The sequence below is a fragment of the Pseudophryne corroboree genome, chromosome 5 (assembly GCF_028390025.1).
Source record: "Pseudophryne corroboree isolate aPseCor3 chromosome 5, aPseCor3.hap2, whole genome shotgun sequence".
Classification (NCBI taxonomy): Eukaryota; Metazoa; Chordata; class Amphibia; order Anura; family Myobatrachidae; genus Pseudophryne; species Pseudophryne corroboree.
This window is the reverse complement of record NC_086448.1, coordinates 655,443,889-655,465,507: the sequence shown is the minus strand read 5'-3', so window position 1 is coordinate 655,465,507 and position 21,619 is coordinate 655,443,889. Positions and strand designations below refer to the sequence as shown.

At 45.1% G+C, this 21,619-nt stretch overlaps 1 protein-coding gene across 7 annotated transcripts in view; it reads right to left on the bottom strand.

The window, feature by feature from the left end:
* Positions 1 to 21,619, bottom strand: part of SPIDR (scaffold protein involved in DNA repair) — a 1,299,263-nt gene that overhangs the window by 462,086 nt on the left and 815,558 nt on the right. For all 7 annotated transcript variants that reach the window (XM_063923689.1, XM_063923686.1, XM_063923690.1 and 4 more), the window contains 2 exons: positions 12,522 to 12,735; positions 6,242 to 6,495 (listed from right to left, as the gene is read on the bottom strand). In XM_063923689.1, coding sequence (XP_063779759.1) covers positions 6,242 to 6,495; positions 12,522 to 12,735 — 468 coding nt within the window. The remainder of the gene's footprint in view (positions 1 to 6,241; positions 6,496 to 12,521; positions 12,736 to 21,619) is intronic.

The window sequence follows — 21,619 nt, the reverse complement described above, 5'->3', positions numbered from 1 at the left end:
AAAAAACTGGAGGCTTTTTGCCAAGAAGAATGGGCAGCTTTACCATCTGAGAAAATAAAGAGCCTCATCCACAACTACCTCAAACGACTTCAAGCTGTCATTGATGCTAAAGGGAGCAATACACGGTATTAAGAACTGGGGTATGTAAACTTTTGATCAGGGTCATTTGGGTAGTTTCTGTTGTCATTATGATTTAAAAAGAGTAAACACAGTTGTTTGACAATAAATGGCTTCATCCAACCACTAACCATGAGTGAAAGAAAAGTTTGTGAGTTATCATTCATATTCTCTGACAAATGGCCAGAAATTCACAAATTCTGCTAGGGTATGTAAACTTATGAGCACAACTGTATATACAAAACAAAAAAAAGTGACATTACGTACAAAACATTGCAGAATGTGGAAAGGTTTATAAACATTGCTACTGCAGTAATCACAGCACCCAAATAAGCAGCAGGGCGGCCAAAGCCAAAGGTTCAGTGCAAAAAAAGATGCCCAATGAGAATGGCATTGCATAGACCTGTCAGCTTACTCACGCCGGGCATAATCCGCTACATGGCACATTGAGGCAAGATAGAAGAGGACACATATTTAACTTCTTTGGAATTTAGATGCATACTCCGTCTCTAAAAAATACCATAACACGTGAACATAGGCATTGCGTCCAACATGCATTCAGATTTATCCATAATTTACCTACTGAGCATGACAGCGCAAGCGAATGGTGTTCTCCTGCAGCAGACACGTGTTTGTGAAGGTATAAAACAGGTAGACGGGCACTGATCGATCATTTACTAACAAAAATGGCTTGCTGGAAGGAGCTTACCACATTTGAATAGGGGATCATCGTAGGCTGGACGATGTCACGTTTCCAGGGGACGCTGAAATAGCATGCAGGAAATTCAGTAACCCGGGTGGATTGGCCAGCTCAGAGCCCAGGTCTTAACCCCACTGAGAACCTCTGGGACAAATTAGAGTGACAGGTGCGTTCTAGACCAACTCGACCTTCTTCGGTGTCGCAGTCGGTCTCTGCACTTAAGGCAGAATGGCAAATGTCTGCTGTTGTCCATGAACTTGTGGATAGTTTGCCAAGAAGGGTGTGTGCAGTAATCACTGCACATGGTAGACCTACAAAGTACCGACATCGACAAAATCTTATTATTGATCTATTTGCTGTCAGTGTCCATTCACAAATGTGTAATACGTTAAAAATAAAATTATATAGAAATGCAATGTGGCTAACAGTGCCACCTAGTATATGGTTTGATGTGGCATTGCACCATCTTCTTCAACTTAGAGAGAACTATATAAACTCAGAATCAATACATATACAGTAGGAACATCTGTATTTAACTAAGGATCAAGCAACAGCAGATGTGACCCATTCACATAGCCATATTCCAACAGTAACTCAACTCAATATGCACGCGAATATACTATTGGACAAACAGACAATGGTTAGTTAACCAGTGGACAAAGCTTGTCTCATACTGTATTTTGCCAAAGATGAGCAAAATGCATCCTATACTACATTATAACATCAAATAACTGTTTCTGCTTCTGGCAATTTGACCACTTAGACAAAGAATTTATAGACACGTCATATACAGATGAACAGATGACACTATCCCAAAGTATGGCTTCTTTTAGCTACGGCACTTCATATAGGATAATGTATAATGTATACCATAATGTAAATAGCAAGCATAACAGAAGTCACATAACCAAATAAAAGCAAGAATGCATTTAAATAGAGCACTGAAATCTGAGCTGTCTTCTAAAATCTGTAAAATATTTTAACAAATAGGTCTATTAATCCTGATAATAAACAAATCACAATTTACTGTGTATACAGACATTATTTGCAGATATTAAGCAGCCTATAGACCTAAAGATTTATTGTCCGATCTGGCTGGTTGGAAAGCAAATCTGGTAATAGATGGGAGCAAATGACAATTGTCCATTTGATCAGAAATGCCGGAAAACTGACAACTGACAGTTGTTCAGACAAATTGGTTAAATCAAAGGGATTTAACCAATTTGTCTGACCATTTTTGTCTGTTTTTCAGTGTTTGGGAGCAAATGGTCAATTGTCCCATCCATTACCAGACTTTTGTTCCAACCAGCCAGATCGGACAATAAATCTTTAGGTGTATGGCTAGCTTTAGAACTATAATACAATCAAAGCAAAATTGTGGAAGCTTGAATAATTAGGAGTAAACATTTTTTGTAAAAATTATTGTAAACATAAGATAAAATCTACTGCTACCTGCAGTTCACTTACGGTGGTAATTAGAAGAGATAACATTACTTATGTACTTAATAGAACATAATACAGACTTAACTTCTACTATAATGTGTTGAGATTGCACTTGTCTGGCGTACACGTAGTAATCAAGCAGTAAATAAAAGCAATAAAAAAGCTGTGGAATTTAAAATTTTGTCTCATCTGTTGGAATAAGAATTTTAGAATTGAAGTAATATCTCCAACACGGGTGTTGGTGTAAAAACAAACAAATTCAGTTAAAAATGAAAAATCAGCATGTTTTCTTCTAGTAATTTTTTTTTCAGGCCTGAAACTTGGCTTTCTATTTTGTTATGTTTTATTAGTAAGGCAAAATTTATTGTGCCTACCAAAAATTGTAAAGAGCAAACGATGACAGGAATTTTGAACTGTTATAGTCAGTCTAGCAATAGAACCATCATAGGTGTTCACGCATATTTACGCGAGTCGCAGATGTGAGACAAAGCCAGTGGGCACAAGACAGCGTCAGAGGCATTATAGTGAATTCGCACCTACGCATGCAAGTGCATGCACCTCTTATGTAGGCTCAAAATCTCTTCAGTATTGACCACTTGCCTGGAATGGCCGCATCATATGCGACCATATCAGGCTGGCCTTTACTTGACATGGTTGCATCTGATGCGACAAGTCAGTAACACTCACTGGGCAGCTTTGGGAAGATAATCTTCCCGCCGCCGCCGATCTCAGATGGACCCCCCTTCTTGCAGCCACTGGGGAAGCTGGCCCATATAAATGTTACCCGGCAGCTGTAGAGAGAGCAGCAGGGAGGCAAGCAATGCCAACACTGTGAATAGGAGTACTTAAAAGGCATTAAAGGGCTGCTAAGATGTCCTGAAATGCATTTAGAGAGAGATACAGATGTGTCCTCCTACATCGTTGGAGTCACATTAAATAGACCTTCTAGTCGCGCCTAGTTGTGAGCACGCTTACTTACGCCGGACATCTTATTGTGCATTTTTCCCTGTAAAATGCATCTCATTCACATCACAGCAAATAACATGCTAGAATATGCTTTGTAATGACTAGGCAGCGATTTTTGCTATCCTGCGATCAGATAGTTGTCGCTTACTGGGGGAGTGTATTTGAGCTGTGCAAGTGTGCAAACGCATGTGTTGCAGAGCTGCACAAACTGATTTTGTGCAGTCTCTGCGCAGCCCAGGACTTACTCAGCCGCTGCGATCACATCAGGCTGTTCGTGGCCGGAAATGACGTCAGACACCCTCCCTTCAAACGCTTTGGCATGCCTGCGATTTTCCAGACACTCACCTGAAAATGGCCAGCTGACACCCATAAACGCCCTCTTCCTGTCAATCTCCTTGCGAACGCCCGTGCGTATGGATCCTTTGCACAAACCCTTTGTAGCTGTCAGTCGCGCCTGCGTATTGCGGTGTATGTGCAGTTCGGATCTGAACGCCCGCTGTTCGAAAACGCACAGTAGCGATCAAGTCTGATTTACCCCCAATATATGCAAGGCTAGTCCTTTACTATAGTCAATGTGAACTTGCAGTTTTTTTACATTTTCAATTATACGTGGGTCTCTCTGTATCGGTAATGCCCCCAATCAACTGTACTCATCACTGATGACAGTAATAAGACATGCAATGTGGTTTGCAACAAGGTAGTTTCAGACTGAAGAAATTGGTAAACCATAAGAAAATAAAAATAAAGTTTACTACAGCTACAGAAGATCTTAATGGTGCATACTGTACACACGGAGCGATTTTGACTATCAGCGATTTACCTTGAACTGGCAGCAGGAGATTTTGACTATCTTTACCAGCGATTTTGACTATCTGTGCAAGCGACTTTGGCTGTGGGCGATTTTGACTAACTCATTTAAATAGGGGGATGCTTTTACTTTTCAAGCGACCTACTCAAAATTGACTTGCCTGCACAGTCTATCTTTCCCAACGATAGTGACCTGGCGCGGAAGTGCATCACTATCGCTCGCTGTGTACACACGGAGCGATATGCACTAACTTTCTTAGCGATTTTGACTATATAGTCAAAATCGCTGAGCCATATCGATCCGTGTGTACACACCTTAAGACAGACGAGTGAACTAAATAAATGGGATAGAAATAATGTACTGTATCATTGAATAAAATTAACAATCACTCGGCATCACTCAATAAAATTAATCACTCTCCAACGATGGGTAGGCACTGCTAGTATTATAAATATAAGAATATCTAACCTCCATATTAGCATCCTTTTTTAACCCTTAAATCTCTTTATTTGCAACAGTATCAAAACCATGACAATACAGAATAAAATTAAAACGTAGAAAAGCAGCTTTTGCTAGGATCTGCCCAGAAGGGGTGACGATGTGATAAACAGTAAAATAATAATTGAAGCTTTGGATAAGAACAAGATACCTACTACAACGAAATGTCCAACAGACTTCTGGAACACTGGAGCCATCATCCCGCTTCCCACCTACTACCAAGTGACAAGGGCGTGGGGGAATGTGTGATGACGAGAGTTTCAGGCAGGGTCAGACTGGCCCCTAGGTGTACAGGGGTGGCCCTACTGACTGAGGGTCCACCCTCTGCTCTAGAGGTCAGGATCAAGACTATGCACTCAAATTATAAATTGTTACTTTACTAGAGGGTCAGTACTTGGTAGAGCAAAGATGAACTTGGAAGCTTGGTTTGTTTCTATGGAAAAAAGATTAGCCCTGTTACAAATCAAAGAAGGCAATCCTGACACACCACTCTTCCCTACCTTATAAAGGGGTGCTGTTCTTTTTAGGATGACTATATCCACTCTAATGGTTAGCCACACCTCCTCAGGTGGCTGAAGACACCCCTTAGCTTGGGCCCTTACTACTCCATTCCCAGGTGGACCCTACATGCCACAGTCCGACACTGGTCTCAGCAAATTATGATGAGGCAATTCAATTGCGGTCGCAGCAGCTAGGCAGGCCATTCTGCATGCTGGGTGGCCCTGTCCTGCGTGCGATGGGTGGCCCCCAGCATGCAAAATAAAAGATTGCAGATTCTGCTTTTTAGCAGAATCTGCAATCCGTACTAAAAAAAAACCCTTAGACCATCATCCACACTGGTAAAGCAACCAAGGTCCGTGGTTAAACATTCCCTGGACAGCAGAGTGCTTTAGAACGGATAATTATAATAGAATAATAAGTTAGAAGTGGACAGTTTGGCGTAGCCGCTTAGAAAAGATTTATAAATAAATAAAAAAATGAATGGATTGAAAAATGTACAAAGAGTTACCTTGAGTACAGACATAATTTGAATGTAATTTACTTAATAAACCATACATTTCAACCAACTGTAATATACATTAAAACCAAACTTAATGAAAACTTCCATTGGTGGTAAATAATAGGAAAATCAAAACCTTATTGTGGTTTTAGTTAAAACATGTATGTGCAAAAGGACAAAGAAGCATGTACAGCCTACAGTTTGCGTGTAACTAGCCAATCAGCTAATGTCTTTGAAATGTGAAGAGGTTAATACCCTGCCAAAAAAAAAATGATTGGAGTTAGTTTGTGAGAGGCACAATCTGTGCCATTCAGCATAGCTGAAGCCCAGTCGATGATCCATGAAAGCCTTCTCTACTTTGTTCTGTGCATGCTAACTCACTACAAGAGATGCTCCTGTGATGTTCAGGAATTTAAGTACATATTTAAGTGAGAAAATCTTGAACATTTGCCATATCTTTTTTGATATACTGCCTGCAATCTGAACCAAGGAAATATAAGTTAACCGTATGTGGAACATTTGGAAAACCTCTGGAAATTACTTAAAAAAGCAAAAGGTTGGCTAGCGGAGTTCAAGTGTCACTACGGACAGGGTAGCAGATGATGCTAAAGGAGCTCTCATCTTACACCAGGCTGATATAGACTGTAGTCTTGTTATAAAATGGAACACAAACTATTTCACACATCTGATAATTTTCTGTTGTACTCACCTGACTTCTGGCTTGTCTAAGTTTGCACTAGGGTCAGAAATAGTCTTAGTGCTCCTTCGCAGAAGACAATCAGGCCCATCCCGCGCAGTAAGGTAGTATACACGCTGAACAACCACACGGATGCAGACTTTTCCCCCTGCAGCTCTCTGGGTTTCCACCACATCCAGAAGAGAGTCATTAATAATGACGCTTGATGTGATTTTCTTGCCTCTATCACTTACTGGACTTTGATTAGTAACACAGTAGCTTGAAACCTGGCAAATCAAATTCAAACAAATTATTCACTGGAAAGGCAAGATTTAATTATTTATGGTAAGAAAGTGATATTTCCTGAATTTTTTTTTTAAAAACACATGCATTTAAAAAAAATGGATTCAGTGTAAACAAAATTGACCAGAAAGGACAATTAATAATCAATAAGCTTTAGTTTCAACATATTATAAATAGCTTATTCATTTTGTTATCATTTTGTAGCTTGTACCAGTATTTATTAAAAAGCAGCTCACTGGTAATTGGTGTCAGAGTGTGCCAATGCCAATTCAGTCATGTTTCTACCCTAAAGCTTTATAAAAACATAGAGCACCCCAGGTACTGTAACTCCCCTGACACTATAAAGTGCTAACTAACTTACATTTTCTATTATGCATACATTTAAAATGGATATCCTGAATGTATACAAAAACAGGATCATTACAGGAAACCATATCAAAAGGAGTGGTACATACAGATGTGTCCTCATACATCTAAGCCTCCATAAACCACACAACGTGGGAAGCCTAGCGTGATTGAACCGCTGGGTTCCGTGCAACTCTACTAGTGCAGGGCATCTTTATTTTGCTGAAAATGCATCATAGGCGCAAGAGACTGTGCTGATTGCTGACACTTGTATATAGTGTGTGACTGAATGTGTATATTCAGCACAACAGAACGTGTACAAAAGCAGCGGCTGCTACAGTGTAGAACTTTGCATATAGATTAAGAGACACAGATATACAAATTAATCAGCACAGTCTCCTGATCCATACTATTAGCATAGCGTTGCAACTAAGATGCATTTTTGGCAAAAAGAAAAGGAAAAAAGTTGCACAATGCTAGTAGTCTCACTGGACCTGGCGCGCCGACAGGAGATGCATGTTGTATGAAGACACATCTGTAACTAGATACAGTATGTAAGTAGCACCAAAGACTCAATTCCAGGTTTGAGGGGCAGATGCAGTGCTGACCGCACGCCCGTTGGAAGAGTGTATCTTCTGTATGTCATCACAGAGCATTCTCAGAACCCACCATGTGAAATAGCAGAGTCAAACCCATTTAATGGTATCTACACTTATGACTCAAGAGGTGTAACTGTAGGATAAAGGGGAGTTTAGGCGTAATATATATATATTTCCAGGCGTATTTTTAACCTAGTATAGGGCTGGTATGAGCATACACTGGTGAGGACTAGCAGGAAACCAAGTGCAATTATAGGCGGTAGGCACACCGTAAGGTTTGTACAACTCTAAATCTGGGCACAGATACGATTTTTATCTTGGCGCAGAGTACATATGGCCAATACCAATCCAAATCTGCATCAGCAGCTTGGTGCTTAAAGCAGGATAATTAGGCCCATCACTAAGAAAATGCTCAAGCATTTGCAGGGCCGGATTAAGGCTGATGGAGGCCGAGGGGCAATGAAGTTGTGAGGGCCGCACAACTGCAATAGCTGACAAAGACCCCTGAGCCCCCCAAGACACACTCTTCCCCGCTACCCACCCACGTGTTACACATACACACGCTACCCGTCCAGCGATCGCGGAGCATCAGAAGCCGGAGGCAATGTCTAGCAGGATTTCAAGGCAGTATCCAATGAGACGACAGACTGCTGTACACAAAACACATCCAGTTAATGGGAGGGGGAAGACTACTCCACTCCTGGTGTTGGACGTGGGGACCTGGGGACCCAGGGACAACCCTCCCCCCCCCCCCCCCCCCCAGCCCCTCTCAATGTGACACTGTCCATTGTGTTTGAGAAGAATGAAAAAAAATTCAGCTGAAACCATTTCCAGAGAAAAGACCATGTAGAAGATACAGTTCCCATTACCAATAAGGAGATTCCGCATGCAGTTTCTGAAACTGAAATAATAATAGGATTTTAATTACCTACCGGTAAATCCTTTTCTCGTTGTCCGTAGAGGATACTGGGGTCCACATTAGTACTATGGGGTATAGATGGGTTCACTAGGAGTCATTGGCACTTAAAGAGTTTGAGAGTGTAGGCTGGCTCCTCCCTCTATGCCTCTACCAGACTCAGTCTAGAAACTGTACCAGAGGAGACGGACATCTTGGCGAGTGGCGAGATTGATACCAGCTCAAACACAAGGCAAACCAAGCTAACTAGCTTGAAACATCAGCAATAGTACTTACCAAGTAACGAAACAGTACTTACCAAGAACTAAGCAGTACTGAACTAAGTAACCACTGCAGAATCAGGAAGCGCTGGGCGGGCGCCCAGCATCCTCTACGGACTACGAGAAAAGGATTAACCGGTAGGTAATTCAAATCCTATTTTCTCTTACGTCCTAGAGGATGCTGGGGTCCACATTAGTACCATGGGGTTGTACCAAAGCTCCCAGAGCGGGAGGGAGAGCGCGGAGGCTCCTGCAGAACTGATTGACCAAACTTCAGGTCCTCAGACGCCAAAGTATCGAACTTGTAGAACTTTGCGAACGTGTTCGACCCCGACCAAGTAGCCGCTCGGCATAGTTGTAAAGCCGAGACACCCCGGGCAGCCATCCAGGAAGAACCCACCTTACGAGTAGAGTGGGCCTTAACAGACATAGGATACGGCAGGCCTGCCGTAGAATACACATGCTGGATAGTGAACCTGATCCAGCAAGAGATCATCTGCTTAGAAGCAGGACACCCAAATTTCTTGGGATCATACAGGACAAACAGAGAGTCCGATTTTCCGTGACGAGCAGTCCTCTTCACATAGATTTTCAGAGACCTTACAACATCCAAGGACTTTGATGAAATGGAATTCCCCCTCCTCCAGACCTGATATCACCGCCCTTAGAGACTCCATTTTGAACTTGAACTTCCTCAGAAAGGGGTTTAGTGATTTTAAGTTCAAAATGGGCCTGACCGAACCATTCGGTTTTGGTACCACGAAAGGTTCGAATAGTAACCCTTGTTTTGCATCTGGGGAGGAACTGATACAATAACCTGTGCCTCCACCAACTTCAGGATGGCTCCCTGTAGGGTAGCCCTGTCTGTCGGCAGAGCTGGCAAGCCTGATTTGAAGAACAGGTGAGGAGGGAGATCTTGAAATTCCAGCCGGTACCCCTGGGACACAATATCTTGTACCCAGGGATCCAGGCCGGACGACACCCAGACGTGACTGAAATGACTGAGTCTCGCCTCCACCGGCCCTACCTCCAGGTTGCGTGGTCCACCGTCATGCTGAGGATTTTGGCGTACCTGAAGCAGGCTTCTGTTCCCGGGAACCCGCAGCAGCAGGTTTCTTGGATTTTGGTCGACCTCCTCTAAAGAAGGTGTTTGACCGTTTGGCCTTTCTTGTTTTAGCAACCCGAAAGGACTGTGATGTAGCTGAAGAAAAAGGTTTCCTCGTAGCAGGTGCAGCTGAGGGAAGAAGAGGTGACTTACCCGCTGTAGATGTGGAGAGCCACGCATTCATCGCTTCCCCAAAGAGAGCCTTAACTGTGTAGGGTAGGGTCTCCACTCCTCACCTGTATTCCGCGTCGGCAGACCACTGGCGCAGCCACAGTCCTCGACAAGCTGAGACAGACATGGAAGAAATTCCTGCAGCCATTGAACCCAGGTCTTTCATGGATTACACCATAAATCCTGTAGAATCCTGAATTTTACGTAAAAATAATTCAATGTCACTTTTGTCCATTGTATCCAAATCCTCAAGTAATGTGCCTGACCACTTTACTATAGCTTTGGAAATCCATGCACAGGTAATAGTAGGAGGCAGTATCGCCCCTGAGGCCGTGTATATGGATTTGAGCGTAGTATCAACTCTGCGATCAGCCGGCTCCTTTAAGGCGGTAGAGCCTGGAACCGGTAAAACCACTTTTTTCGAAAGTCTGGAAACAGATGCGTCCACTAAAGGTGGGTTTTCCCATTTCTTTCTATCATTCTCAGGGAAGGGGAAAGCAACCAGAACCTTCCTAGGGATCTGGAATTTTTTCTCCGGGTTTTCCCATGCTTTTTCAAAAATAGCATTTAATTCTTTGGACACAGGGAAGGTTAGCGAGGCTTTCTTATTGTCAGTGAAGTAAGCCCCCACAACCTGCTCAGGTGTTGTATCAGCAATATTCAACACATCCCTAATAGCCTCTATCATCAACTGCACCCCTTTAGCAAGAGATGCAGCCCCCCTGAGCATATCCCCATCACCGCCTGCCGTATCACAGTCGTCTTGCATAATCTGGGCAAGAGCACGTTTTTGGGAACCTACCGAGGGGGGTCCTGTGGTAAAAGAACTGGACCAAACTGCCATAGAATTCTGTAGAACCTGAGTTGCAGATTCATTCTGTGCAACCCTAGTAGAAATCTGAGAAATCATAGATTTGATAGAGGATAACCATTCAGGCTCCCTTGCTGGTATCTGTGCTAAAACAGTGCAATCCTGATTACATGGAATGATATCATCCTGAGAGGACATATCCTCAGCTGCATATAACACAGAGTCCCTGGACATAGCTAACTGGAGACCCCAAACACTCCACACACACACACACAGGGGAGGTTAGACAGTGTTTCCCCCCTGAGAATGGCTAGAGAGACACAGAGTTTGGAGACAACCCACACACAGCACTGTTTAAATAAAGGACAACCCTTACCAGCACCCACTGTGTACTGTAACAGGTTACACAGAACTAATTCACCACCTCCTCCCCCCTTCTACAACCCCCTGGTACCGCACAGGATAGCTGGAGTTGCTTGGAGGGACAGCTCGGTCAGCGTCTGTGTAAAGGAACTGCAGGTATGAAAATGGCGCTGAATGCAGCTGGGTCCGCTCTTAGAAGCTTCGCCCCTGCAAGTTGGCGTGTCTGCCCGCACAAATTCTTTATACTGCCTGATTCCGTCGCTAGGCTGGGGATTCCGTCCCCTGTTAGCGTCTGAGTACGGAGGATTGTGACGCTATTCTGGGGATTCTGTCTCCGGTTAGAGTCTGTGACCAGTGCAGGGTATTAAGACGCTGGCTCAGGACACCCCTCATAGCGCCAACACTGTGTGCCGCTGAGCCATCCCGGAGCGCAGCTGCACAGAGCTGCGCTCCTACCATTGTGCCGCCATATCTCACCATCTTCTGGCTCTGTAAGGGGGTGGCGGCATGCTGCCGGGGTGAGCGATCCACTGTGGCGGGGAACGTTCGATCCCCTCAGGAGCTCAGTGTCCTGTCAGCGGAGATAGTGGCTCAGACCCCACAGGGCAGACACTACTTCCCCCTCCTTAGTCCCTTGAAGCAGGGAGGCTGTTGCTAGCAGCCTCCCTGTGCCTTAACTCTAAATAAAATAATAAAACTAAAAGAACTCCTATGGAGCTCCCCTAGCGATGACCGGCTCCTTCGGGCACATTTTCTAAACTGGTTCTGGTAGGAGGGGCACAGAGGGAGGAGCCAGCCCACACTCTCAAACTCTTAAAGTGCCAATGGCTCCTAGTGGACCCGTCTATACCCCACATTACTAATGTGGACCCCAGCATCCTCTAGGACGTAAGAGAAAATACTTTACAATATTATTACCCTTTACTTATAGGTCGCCACAAGGGGTCCACAGCGCCCTACAGAATTTACAAACAATATGAAAAAGAAAAACAAGAAAAAAGTGACTTACAGTGCAAAACATTCAGGACATGGACAAGTCTATACATCCATGTCCAGTGCAAGGTTTCTCAGCACCCTACGCAAAACCACCAGCAACACCCACTTCGCAACACATCAGGTGAAAGTGCATTTAACAACTGCATTAAGTACAACAAGTATGTCTCTTTCAAAGGCATCCTTAATTTTATGATAAGCAGACTCAGGGACACCATAGGCAGCTGCCTACAGCTGCGTAATGGTAGAGCCGGCTCTGTATACATTTCTGCAGCAGTAGCATTCATTATAAGCAAATGAGCAGCAGGGCAGCCAAATCCAAAGGTTTGGTGCTCTTGATGGCAGTGCGAAGGAGATGATGATATAAGCGAGGAAAAGAACAACATTATACTTGCTTTGAAGACGTCTGCATTATGTAATTAACATGCAACACTACATAAGACTCACCTTTTGCTGGCCTTCGCATTCCAATTCACAACTGAGGCCGCCAATGTTCATTTTAAACTCTAAAGATAATGGCACCATTCTTTTTATTACTGACATTGTACTCGAACTGCATAATTTATTTTCTGTGCCCTCGCTTGAGTTGAAGATAATCTTTTGGCTGAAATGTGTGTTTAGAATAACTGAAACGTTTTGATCGTGGAGAGTAACTCTTTGCCTGGAGGATTACAAAATACTTTGCATTATTTCTCTTGTAATGAATATTAAAATTGCCAGAGCTTTTACAGTATAAACAAAAGTTACAAAAAATTACCAGTAATGGAAGATGAGAAAACCTATCGTAGTTAACACAAAGTATTTTGAAATTGAAATATATAACAAAGTACAAATATATGTAACATTAAGACAATGCATCTCTCACCTATCATTTTACTATAAAAAGGTAATCGGTCTTTAAGTATCTCATATAAATATGGAAAGAAAATTGTAATTTAACATTATTAGCCAATGCAAATGTGAATCTAAAAATATATTTTTATATCTTTTATATCTCTTTCTATAATATAAATATATACATACACACACACATATATATATATATATATATACATTATATATATATATATATATATATATATATATAAAATAAGATTTTACTTACCGGTAAATCTATTTCTCGTAGTCCGTAGAGGATGCTGGGACTCCGTAAGGACCATGGGGAATAGACGGGCTCCGCAGGAGATAGGGCACTTTAAGAAAGCTTTGGATTCTGGGTGTGCACTGGCTCCTCCCTCTATGACCCTCCTCCAGACCTCAGTTAGGGAAACTGTGCCCAGAGGAGATGGACAGTACGAGGAAGGATTTTTGTAAATCTAAGGGCGAGATTCATACCAGCCACACCAATCACACCGTATAACTTGTGATAAACTTACCCAGTTAACAGTATGAACAACAACATAGCCACGGTATCACCGAAAACTATAACATAACCCTTATGTAAGCAATAACTATATACAAGTCTTGCAGAAGAAGTCCGCACTTGGGACGGGCGCCCAGCATCCTCTACTGACTACGAGAAATAGATTTACCGGTAAGTAAAATCTTATTTTCTCTAACGTCCTTGAGGATGCTGGGACTCCGTAAGGACCATGGGGATTATACCAAAGCTCCCAAACAGGCGGGAGAGTGCGGATGACTCTGCAGCACCGATTGAGCAAACAGGAGGTCGTCCTCAGCCAGGGTATCAAACTTATAGAACTTCGCAAAGGTGTTTGTCCCCGACCAAGTAGCTGCTCGGCACAACTGTAATGCCGAGACCCCTCGGGCAGCCGCCCAAGAAGAGCCCACTTTCCTAGTGGAGTGGGCCTTAACCGATTTCGGTAACGGCAATCCTGCAGTAGAATGCGCCTGCTGAATCGTGTTACAGATCCAGCGAGCAATAGTCTGCTTTGAAGCAGGGCCGCCAACCTTGTTGGCCGCATACAGAACAAACAAAGCTTCAGTCTTCCTGATCCGAGCCGTTCTGGTCACATAAATCTTCAAAGCCCTGACTACATCCAGGGACTCAGAATCCTCCAACTCCCTTGTAGCCACAGGCACGACAATAGGTTGGTTCACATGAAAAGATGAGACCACTTTTGGCAGAAAGTGAGGACGAGTCCTCAACTCTGCCCTATCCACGTGAAAAACCAAGTATGGGCTTTTATGCGATAAAGCCGCCAAATCTGAAACACGTCTCGCCGAAGCTAACGCCAACAACATGACCACTTTCCACGTGAGGTATTTCAACGCCACAGTTTTAAGTGGTTCAAACCAAGGTGACTTGAGGAAACGTAACACCACGTTAAGATCCCAAGGCGCCACCGGAGGCACAAAGGGAGGCTGAATATGCAGCACCCCTTCACAAAAGTCTGTACCTCAGGAAGAGAGGCTAATTCTCTTTGAAAGAAAATGGATAAGGCCGAAATCTGGACCTTTATGGACCCTAATTTTAGGCCCAAGGTCACTCCTGTTTGAAGGAAGTGAAGTAGATGGCCCAAATGGAACTCCTCCGTAGGAGCAGCTCTGGCCTCACACCAAGAAACATATTTCCGCCATATACGGTGATAATGTTTCAACGTCACATCTTTCCTAGCCTTGATCAGGGTAGGAATGACTTCCTCCGGAATTCCTTTTTCCGCTAGGATCCGGCGTTCAACCGCCATGCCGTCAAACGCAGCCGCGGTAAGTCTTGGAACAGACAGGGCCCCTGCTGCAGCAGGTCCTGCCTTAGAGGAAGAGGCCACGGATCTTCTGTGAGTAATTCTTGTAGTTCCGGATACCAAGTCCTCCGTGGCCAATCTGGAACAATGAGGATTGTTCTGACCCTGCTTATTCTTACAATTCTCAACACCTTGGGTATGAGAGGAAGAGGAGGAAACACATAGACCGATCTGAATACCCAAGGTGTCACCAGAGCGTCTACCTCTACCGCCTGAGGGTCCCTTGACCTGGCGCAATACCGCTTTAGCTTTTTGTTGAGACGGGACGCCATCATGTCTATTTGAGGCAGGCCCCACAGATCCGCGATCTGTGCAAAGACTTCTTGATGAAGTCCCCACTCCCCCAGATGCAGGTCGTGCCTGCTGAGGAAGTCCATCTCCCAGTTGTCCACCCCCGGGATGAACACCGCTGACAGCGCGCTTACATGGCCTTCCGCCCAGCGTAGAATCCTGGTCGCTTCTGCCATGGCCACTCTGCTCCTTGTTCCGCCTTGGCGGTTTATATGAGCCACTGCCGTGACATTGTCTGACTGAATCAGAACCGGTTTTCTCCGAAGCAATTCCTCCGCTTGACGCAGGGCGTTGTATATGGCCCTCAACTCCAGGACGTTGATGTGGAGACAAGACTCTAGGCTTGACCAGAGACCTTGGAAATTTCTTCCCAGTGTCACTGCTCCCCAGCCTCGGAGGCTTGCGCCCGTGGTTACGAGGACCAAGTCCTGAATGCCGAACCTGCGACCCTCTAGAAGGTGAGCACTGTTCAGCCACCACAGGAGAGATACCCTGGTCCTGGGAGACAGGGTGATCCTTTGATGCATTTGTAAATGGGACCCGGACCACTTGTCCAAGAGGTCCCATTGAAAAGTCCTCGCATGGAATCTGCCGAAAGGGATGGCCTCGTATGAAGCCACCTTTTTCCCCAACACCCGCGTGCACTGATGCACTAAAACCTTCTTTGGTTTCAATAGGTTCCTGACCATGGTCATGAGTTCCTGAACCTTTTCGATCGGAAGAAAAACCTGTTTCTGGTCTGTGTCTAGGATCAGGCCCAGAAAGGTCAGACGCGTTGTAGGAACTAGCTGGGACTTCGGTATATTGAGAATCCAGCCGTGTAGCTGCAACGTCTTCATGGACAGAGACACGCTGTCCAGCAACTTCTCCCGAGATCTCGCCTTTATAAGGAGATCGTCCAAGTATGGGATAATTGTGACCCCCCGCCTGCGCAGGAGCACCATCATTTCCGCCATTACCTTGGTGAAAATCCTCGGGTCCGTGGAAAGCCCAAACGGCAACGTCTGAAATTGGTAGTGACAGTCCCGCACTGCAAATCTCAGGAATGCCTGATGAGGGGGGAATATCGGAACATGAAGGTATGCATCCTTTATGTCCAGGGACACCATCCAGTCCCCCCCCCTCCAGGCTGGCGATGACCGCCCGGAGTGATTCCATTTTGAACTTGAACCTTTTCAAGTACAAGTTCAGAGATTTCAGGTTTAAAATGGGCCTGACTGAACCGTCCGGTTTCGGGACCACAAACAGGGTTGAATAATATCCCCCTCCCTGCTGGAGATGAGGAACTGTGACAATCACCTGTTGAACATACAATTTTTGGATTGCTGTCAACACTGACTTCCTCTCTGACGGGGAAGTCGGCAGAGCCGATTTTAAAAACCGGCGAGGAGGCAAGTCTTCGAATTCTAGCCTGTATCCCTGAGCAACAATCTCTATTGCCCAGGGATCCACCTGCGATTGAACCCAGACGTGGCTGAAAAACCGAAGACGAGCCCCCACCAGATCTGCCTCCCCCTGGGAAGCCCCAGCGTCATGCGGTGGACTTTGCAGACGCAGGGGAGGACTTCTGCTCTTGGGAACTAGCTGTGTGCAGCTTCTTTCCCCTGCCTTTTCCTCTGGTAACAAAGGACGATCCCCGCACCTTCTTGTTTTTATTGGAACGAAAGGACTGCATTTGATAATGAGGTGTCTTCTTAGTATGCCGCGGGGGGACATAAGGTAAGAAATTCGACTTACCAGCCGTAGCCGTAGAGACAAGGTCCGAGAGGCCGTCTCCAAACAACTCCTCCTCCTTGTACGGCAAGGACTCCATGTGCCGCTTAGAATCGGCATCCCCCGTCCACTGCCGGGTCCACAGGAGTCGCCTAGCAGAAATAGACATAGCATTTATTCTGGAGCTTAATAAACAAATGTCTCTCTGAGCATCTCTCATATACAAGGCAGCATCTCTGATATGCTCTATGGTCATTTGAATGGCATCCCTATCTAAGGTGTCAATCTCCGTAGATAAGGAATCTGCCCATGCCACAACTGCACTACAAACCCAGGCCGACGCCATAGCCGGTCTAGCAATAGTGCCGGAGTGAGTGTAAATGTGCTTCAAGGTAATTTCCTGCCTGCGATCAGCCGGTTCCTTGAGGGAAGCCGTATCCTGAGAAGGCAGTGCCACCTTTTTGGACAAGCGTGTCAGCGCCTTGTCCACTTTTGGTGAAGATTCCCAGGGTATCCTATCAGTTTGTGGAAAAGGATACGCCATAAGAATCCTTTTGGGAACTTGTGGTCTCCTATCTGGAGCGTCCCAAGCCTTTTCGCACAATTCACTTAACTCAAATGATGATGGAAAAGTGACTTCAGGCTTTTTCTCTTTATACATGTGTACCCTCGTGTCAGGGTCAGGGGGTTCCTCAGTAATATGAAAAACCTCTTTAATGGCCATAATCATGTACCGAATACCTTTTGCCACCTTCGGCTGTAATTTTGCATCTTCATAGTCGACACTAGAGTCAGAATCTGTGTCGGTATCTGTGTCATCGATCTGGGATATGGTACGCTTCTGAGACCCCGACGGGCCTGGCGCCCCAGGGACAGGCATGGACTGGGTACCTGACTGATCCCTAGCTTCTGCATTGTCTAACCTTTTATGCAATAGATTGAAATTTGCATTCAAGACGTTCAGCATATCCACCCATTCCGGTGTCGGCGTTGCCGACGGCGACCTGACATTCAAACACTCCCCCCTCCACAGTAAGCGAGCCTTCCTCGTCAAACATGTCGACACACGCGTACCGACACACTTCACACACACAGGGAACCCCTTTTCTGAAGACAGTATCCCTTTCAAGGCCCTTTGGAGAGACAGAGAGAGAGTATGCCAGCACACACCCCAGCAAAACAACCCTGGAGACCAACACGAAATGTTTTTCCCCAGCAGCGCTGTGTAATATGTAAACCGCCAATTATGTGCCCCCCCCCCCTCTCTTTTAAGCACCCTTTCACCGTGTGTAAGCAGGGGAGAGTCCGGGGAGCTTCCTCTCAGCAGTGCTGTGGAGAGAAAATTACGCTGGTGAGTGCTGAGGGAGAAGCCCCGCCCCCTCGGCGGTGGGCTTCTGTCCCGCTCAAACTTAGGAAAATATGGCGGGGGCTCTTTTATATACATGTACAGAGCCCACTTGTACATGTATATAGTCTTTTTGCCATGCATAGGTTTATATTGCTGCCAGGGCGCCCACCCCTGCGCCCTGCACCCTTACAGTGACCGGAGTGTGTGAGGTATATGGGAGCAATGACGCACAGCTGCAGTGCTGTGCGTTACCTCAGTGAAGCTGAAGGCTTCTGCCGCCTGGGACGTCTTCTGACTTCTGGCTCTGTGAGGAGAACGGCGGCGCGGCTCCGGGGGTGGACGCCCAGTAAGAACCTGCGTTCACCCCCTCTGGAGCTAATGGTGTCCAGTAGCCGAGGAAGCAGAGCCCATCTTTGACAAGAAGGTCTGCTCCTCTCTCCTTAGTCCCTCGATGCAGGGAGCCTGTTGCCAGCAGTGCTCCCTGTGAAAAAGTAGTAAAAAGTAGAAAGAAAAATCCAAACAAAAATGCTTCTAGGCAGAGAACTCTGGAGAGCTCTCTGCAGTGCACCCATCTTGCTCTGGGCACAGTGTAAAACTGAGGTCTGGAGGAGGGTCATAGAGGGAGGAGCCAGTGCACACCCAGAATCCAAAGCTTTCTTAAAGTGCCCTATCTCCTGCGGAGCCCGTCTATTCCCCATGGTCCTTACGGAGTCCCAGCATCCTCAAGGACGTTAGAGAAATATACACACACACACACACACACACACATATATATACACACACACATACACACAGACATATACACTGTAAATATGTATATAAGCTCGGTGGCTTGCTGCACTCGCTACATGTTCTATTCCCACTCTATGGGTGTTGTGGATATCCATGAGTGGGAATAGCCCTGGTCAGGTGGCATGCCGACTGTCGGGCTGTTAATTGGTCGGGATTCAGGGAGCCGGTCACATAACTACATCCCATATATATGTATGCGTGTCTATACATACATACATACATATATATATATATATATATATATATATATGAAAAAGGAGGGGATGAGGGATAAGTAGCGACCACGGTGTCAATAGATTAAAAATTGCAAGTTAAAATGATGTTAAAAAGCTATTTATTACCATAAAAATGAACATAAAAGAGACACATAAAAAAAGAGACACATAAAAAAATAGGGACAACAATATATACACAACTGAACTAAAAGCACTAAATGAATATATACTACAGTAAGAACAAATAAAATTTTCCTTATCTTTGAATGAGGTAGGTACAGGTCACCCAACGCGTTTAGTCTGATGAGACTTCTTCAAGGGGTAGGGACAGAATGAGACTGTATTTCCTTTTATAGCCATAGTTCTTAGTGGGAGGGTTATGACATCACAGAGAGTCATGTTATGCAATTACATGGTATATGCTTCAAAACTGCTCAAATGTGTAAGTTAATGAATAGCAGGTTACTAGGGACTTAATACAAAAACGAGTGTATACACAAGGTTAAAAACACTTTAAAAGTTATTAAACAGTGAAAAGGCGAAATTTCCGCCCCTCTTCCGGTGACGGCGGACGCGACGCACCACTTCCGCCCCACTTCCGGTTCTTATTGCGCATGTGTCCGCGGCGATTCTGTACTTCCAGATGGTCCTCTGCACTTGTGTCCATTACTTGTTATTGGTAGCTGCAGTTCACGGGGGGATAAACCAGGCTTGGTTATGTCCATACGGCAGTTGCCATTTTCAGTGTGATTATGTCCATACATCCCCAGATTGTCGCAGCCATTTTCTAGTAGTTCATCTGACATACATACTTGTCAGATACCCCGGTGTCCATGGTAACGAGTCAATATATAAAAAAAGGGTAAATGAGAGTATCAGGAACATGTCATTGTTTATAAACATCTAGTCTAATTTATCATAAATTAGCTAAAGGATGCAAATAAGAAAGATGACTAAAAAGGTTATGATGAAAAATAATGCTTTTGTGCACACTTTAAAAAATAGAGATATAGAACTGCGGACATTACATAATTATGGATATATAGGGGTATATGCAATTGCGGTCGAATTCCGGCTGGAATTCGACCGTTTTTAAATTCAACACAATTCGACAGTCACATACCCTCCCGCCGGGACCCGAATTCGACATATTCAATAAAAAACGGATTCGACAGTCCCGCTGTCGAAAAACGGACCAATTGACGGATAGTGTGCGTCCTGGATTCGACTTTTTGGACGGCACAAGTGTTTAAAAAACCCAGAAAAAAATTGCGTGGGGTCCCTCCTCTTAAGCATAACCAGCCTCGGGCTCTTCGAGCCGGTCCTGGTTGTAAAAATACGTGGAAAAATTGACAGGGGATCCCCCGTATTTTTACAACCAGCACCGGGCTCTGCGTCCGGTCCTGGTGCAAAAAATACGGGGGACAAAAAGCGTAGGGGTACCCCGTATTTTTAACACCAGCACCGGGCTCCACTAGCTGGAGAGATAATGCCACAGCCGGGGGACACTTTTATACCGGTCCCTGCGGCCGTGGCATTAAATCCCCAACTAGTCACCCCTGGCCGGGGTACCCTGGAGGAGTGGGGACCCTTTAAAATCAAGGGATCCCCCCCCTCCAGCCACCCAAGGGCCAGGGGTAAAGCCCGAGGCTGTCCCCCCCATCCAAGGGCTGCGGATGGGGGGCTGATAGCCTTGTGTCAAATAAAAGAGTAATGTTTTTTTTTTTGTAGCAGAACTACAAGTCCCAACTAGCCTCCCCGCAAGCTGGTACTTGGAGAACCACAAGTACCAGCATGCGGGGGGAAACGGGCCCGCTGGTACCTGTAGTTCTACTGCAAAAAAAATACCCAAATAAAAACAGTACACAGACACCATGAAAGTAAAACTTTATTACATACATGCACACCAACATACATACATACTTACCTATGGTCACACGAGGTTCGGTCCACTTCTCCAAGTAGAATCCACGGTGTACCTGAAAATAAAATTATACTCACCAAAATCCAGTGTAGATCTGTCCTCTTCTGTTTTGTAATCCACGTACTTGGCAAAAAAACAAACAGCATTTACCCAGACCACGCACTGAAAGGGGTCCCATGTTTACACATGGGACACCTTTCCCCGAATGCCGGGACCACCCGTGACTCCTGTCACAGAGGGTCCCTTCAGCCAATCAGGGAGCGCCACGTTGTGGCACTCTCCTGATTGGCTGTGCGCCTCTGAGCTGTCAGACGGCACATCACAATGCCGCTCCATTATCTTCAATGGTGGGAACTTTGCGGTCAGCGGTGAGGTTACTCGCGACCAGCTGGTCATCATGGATCGGGATAAATACATCGCAGAGGCAGAAAGACTGCTATCAGATGAAGTATCTTTCAAAAAACTAACAAAAGACCCAAAGGATGACTATATCGAAGAATTAAGGACACTTTTATTACATGGTCTAAGGACAGGTATCATTACTAAAGATGAGTACC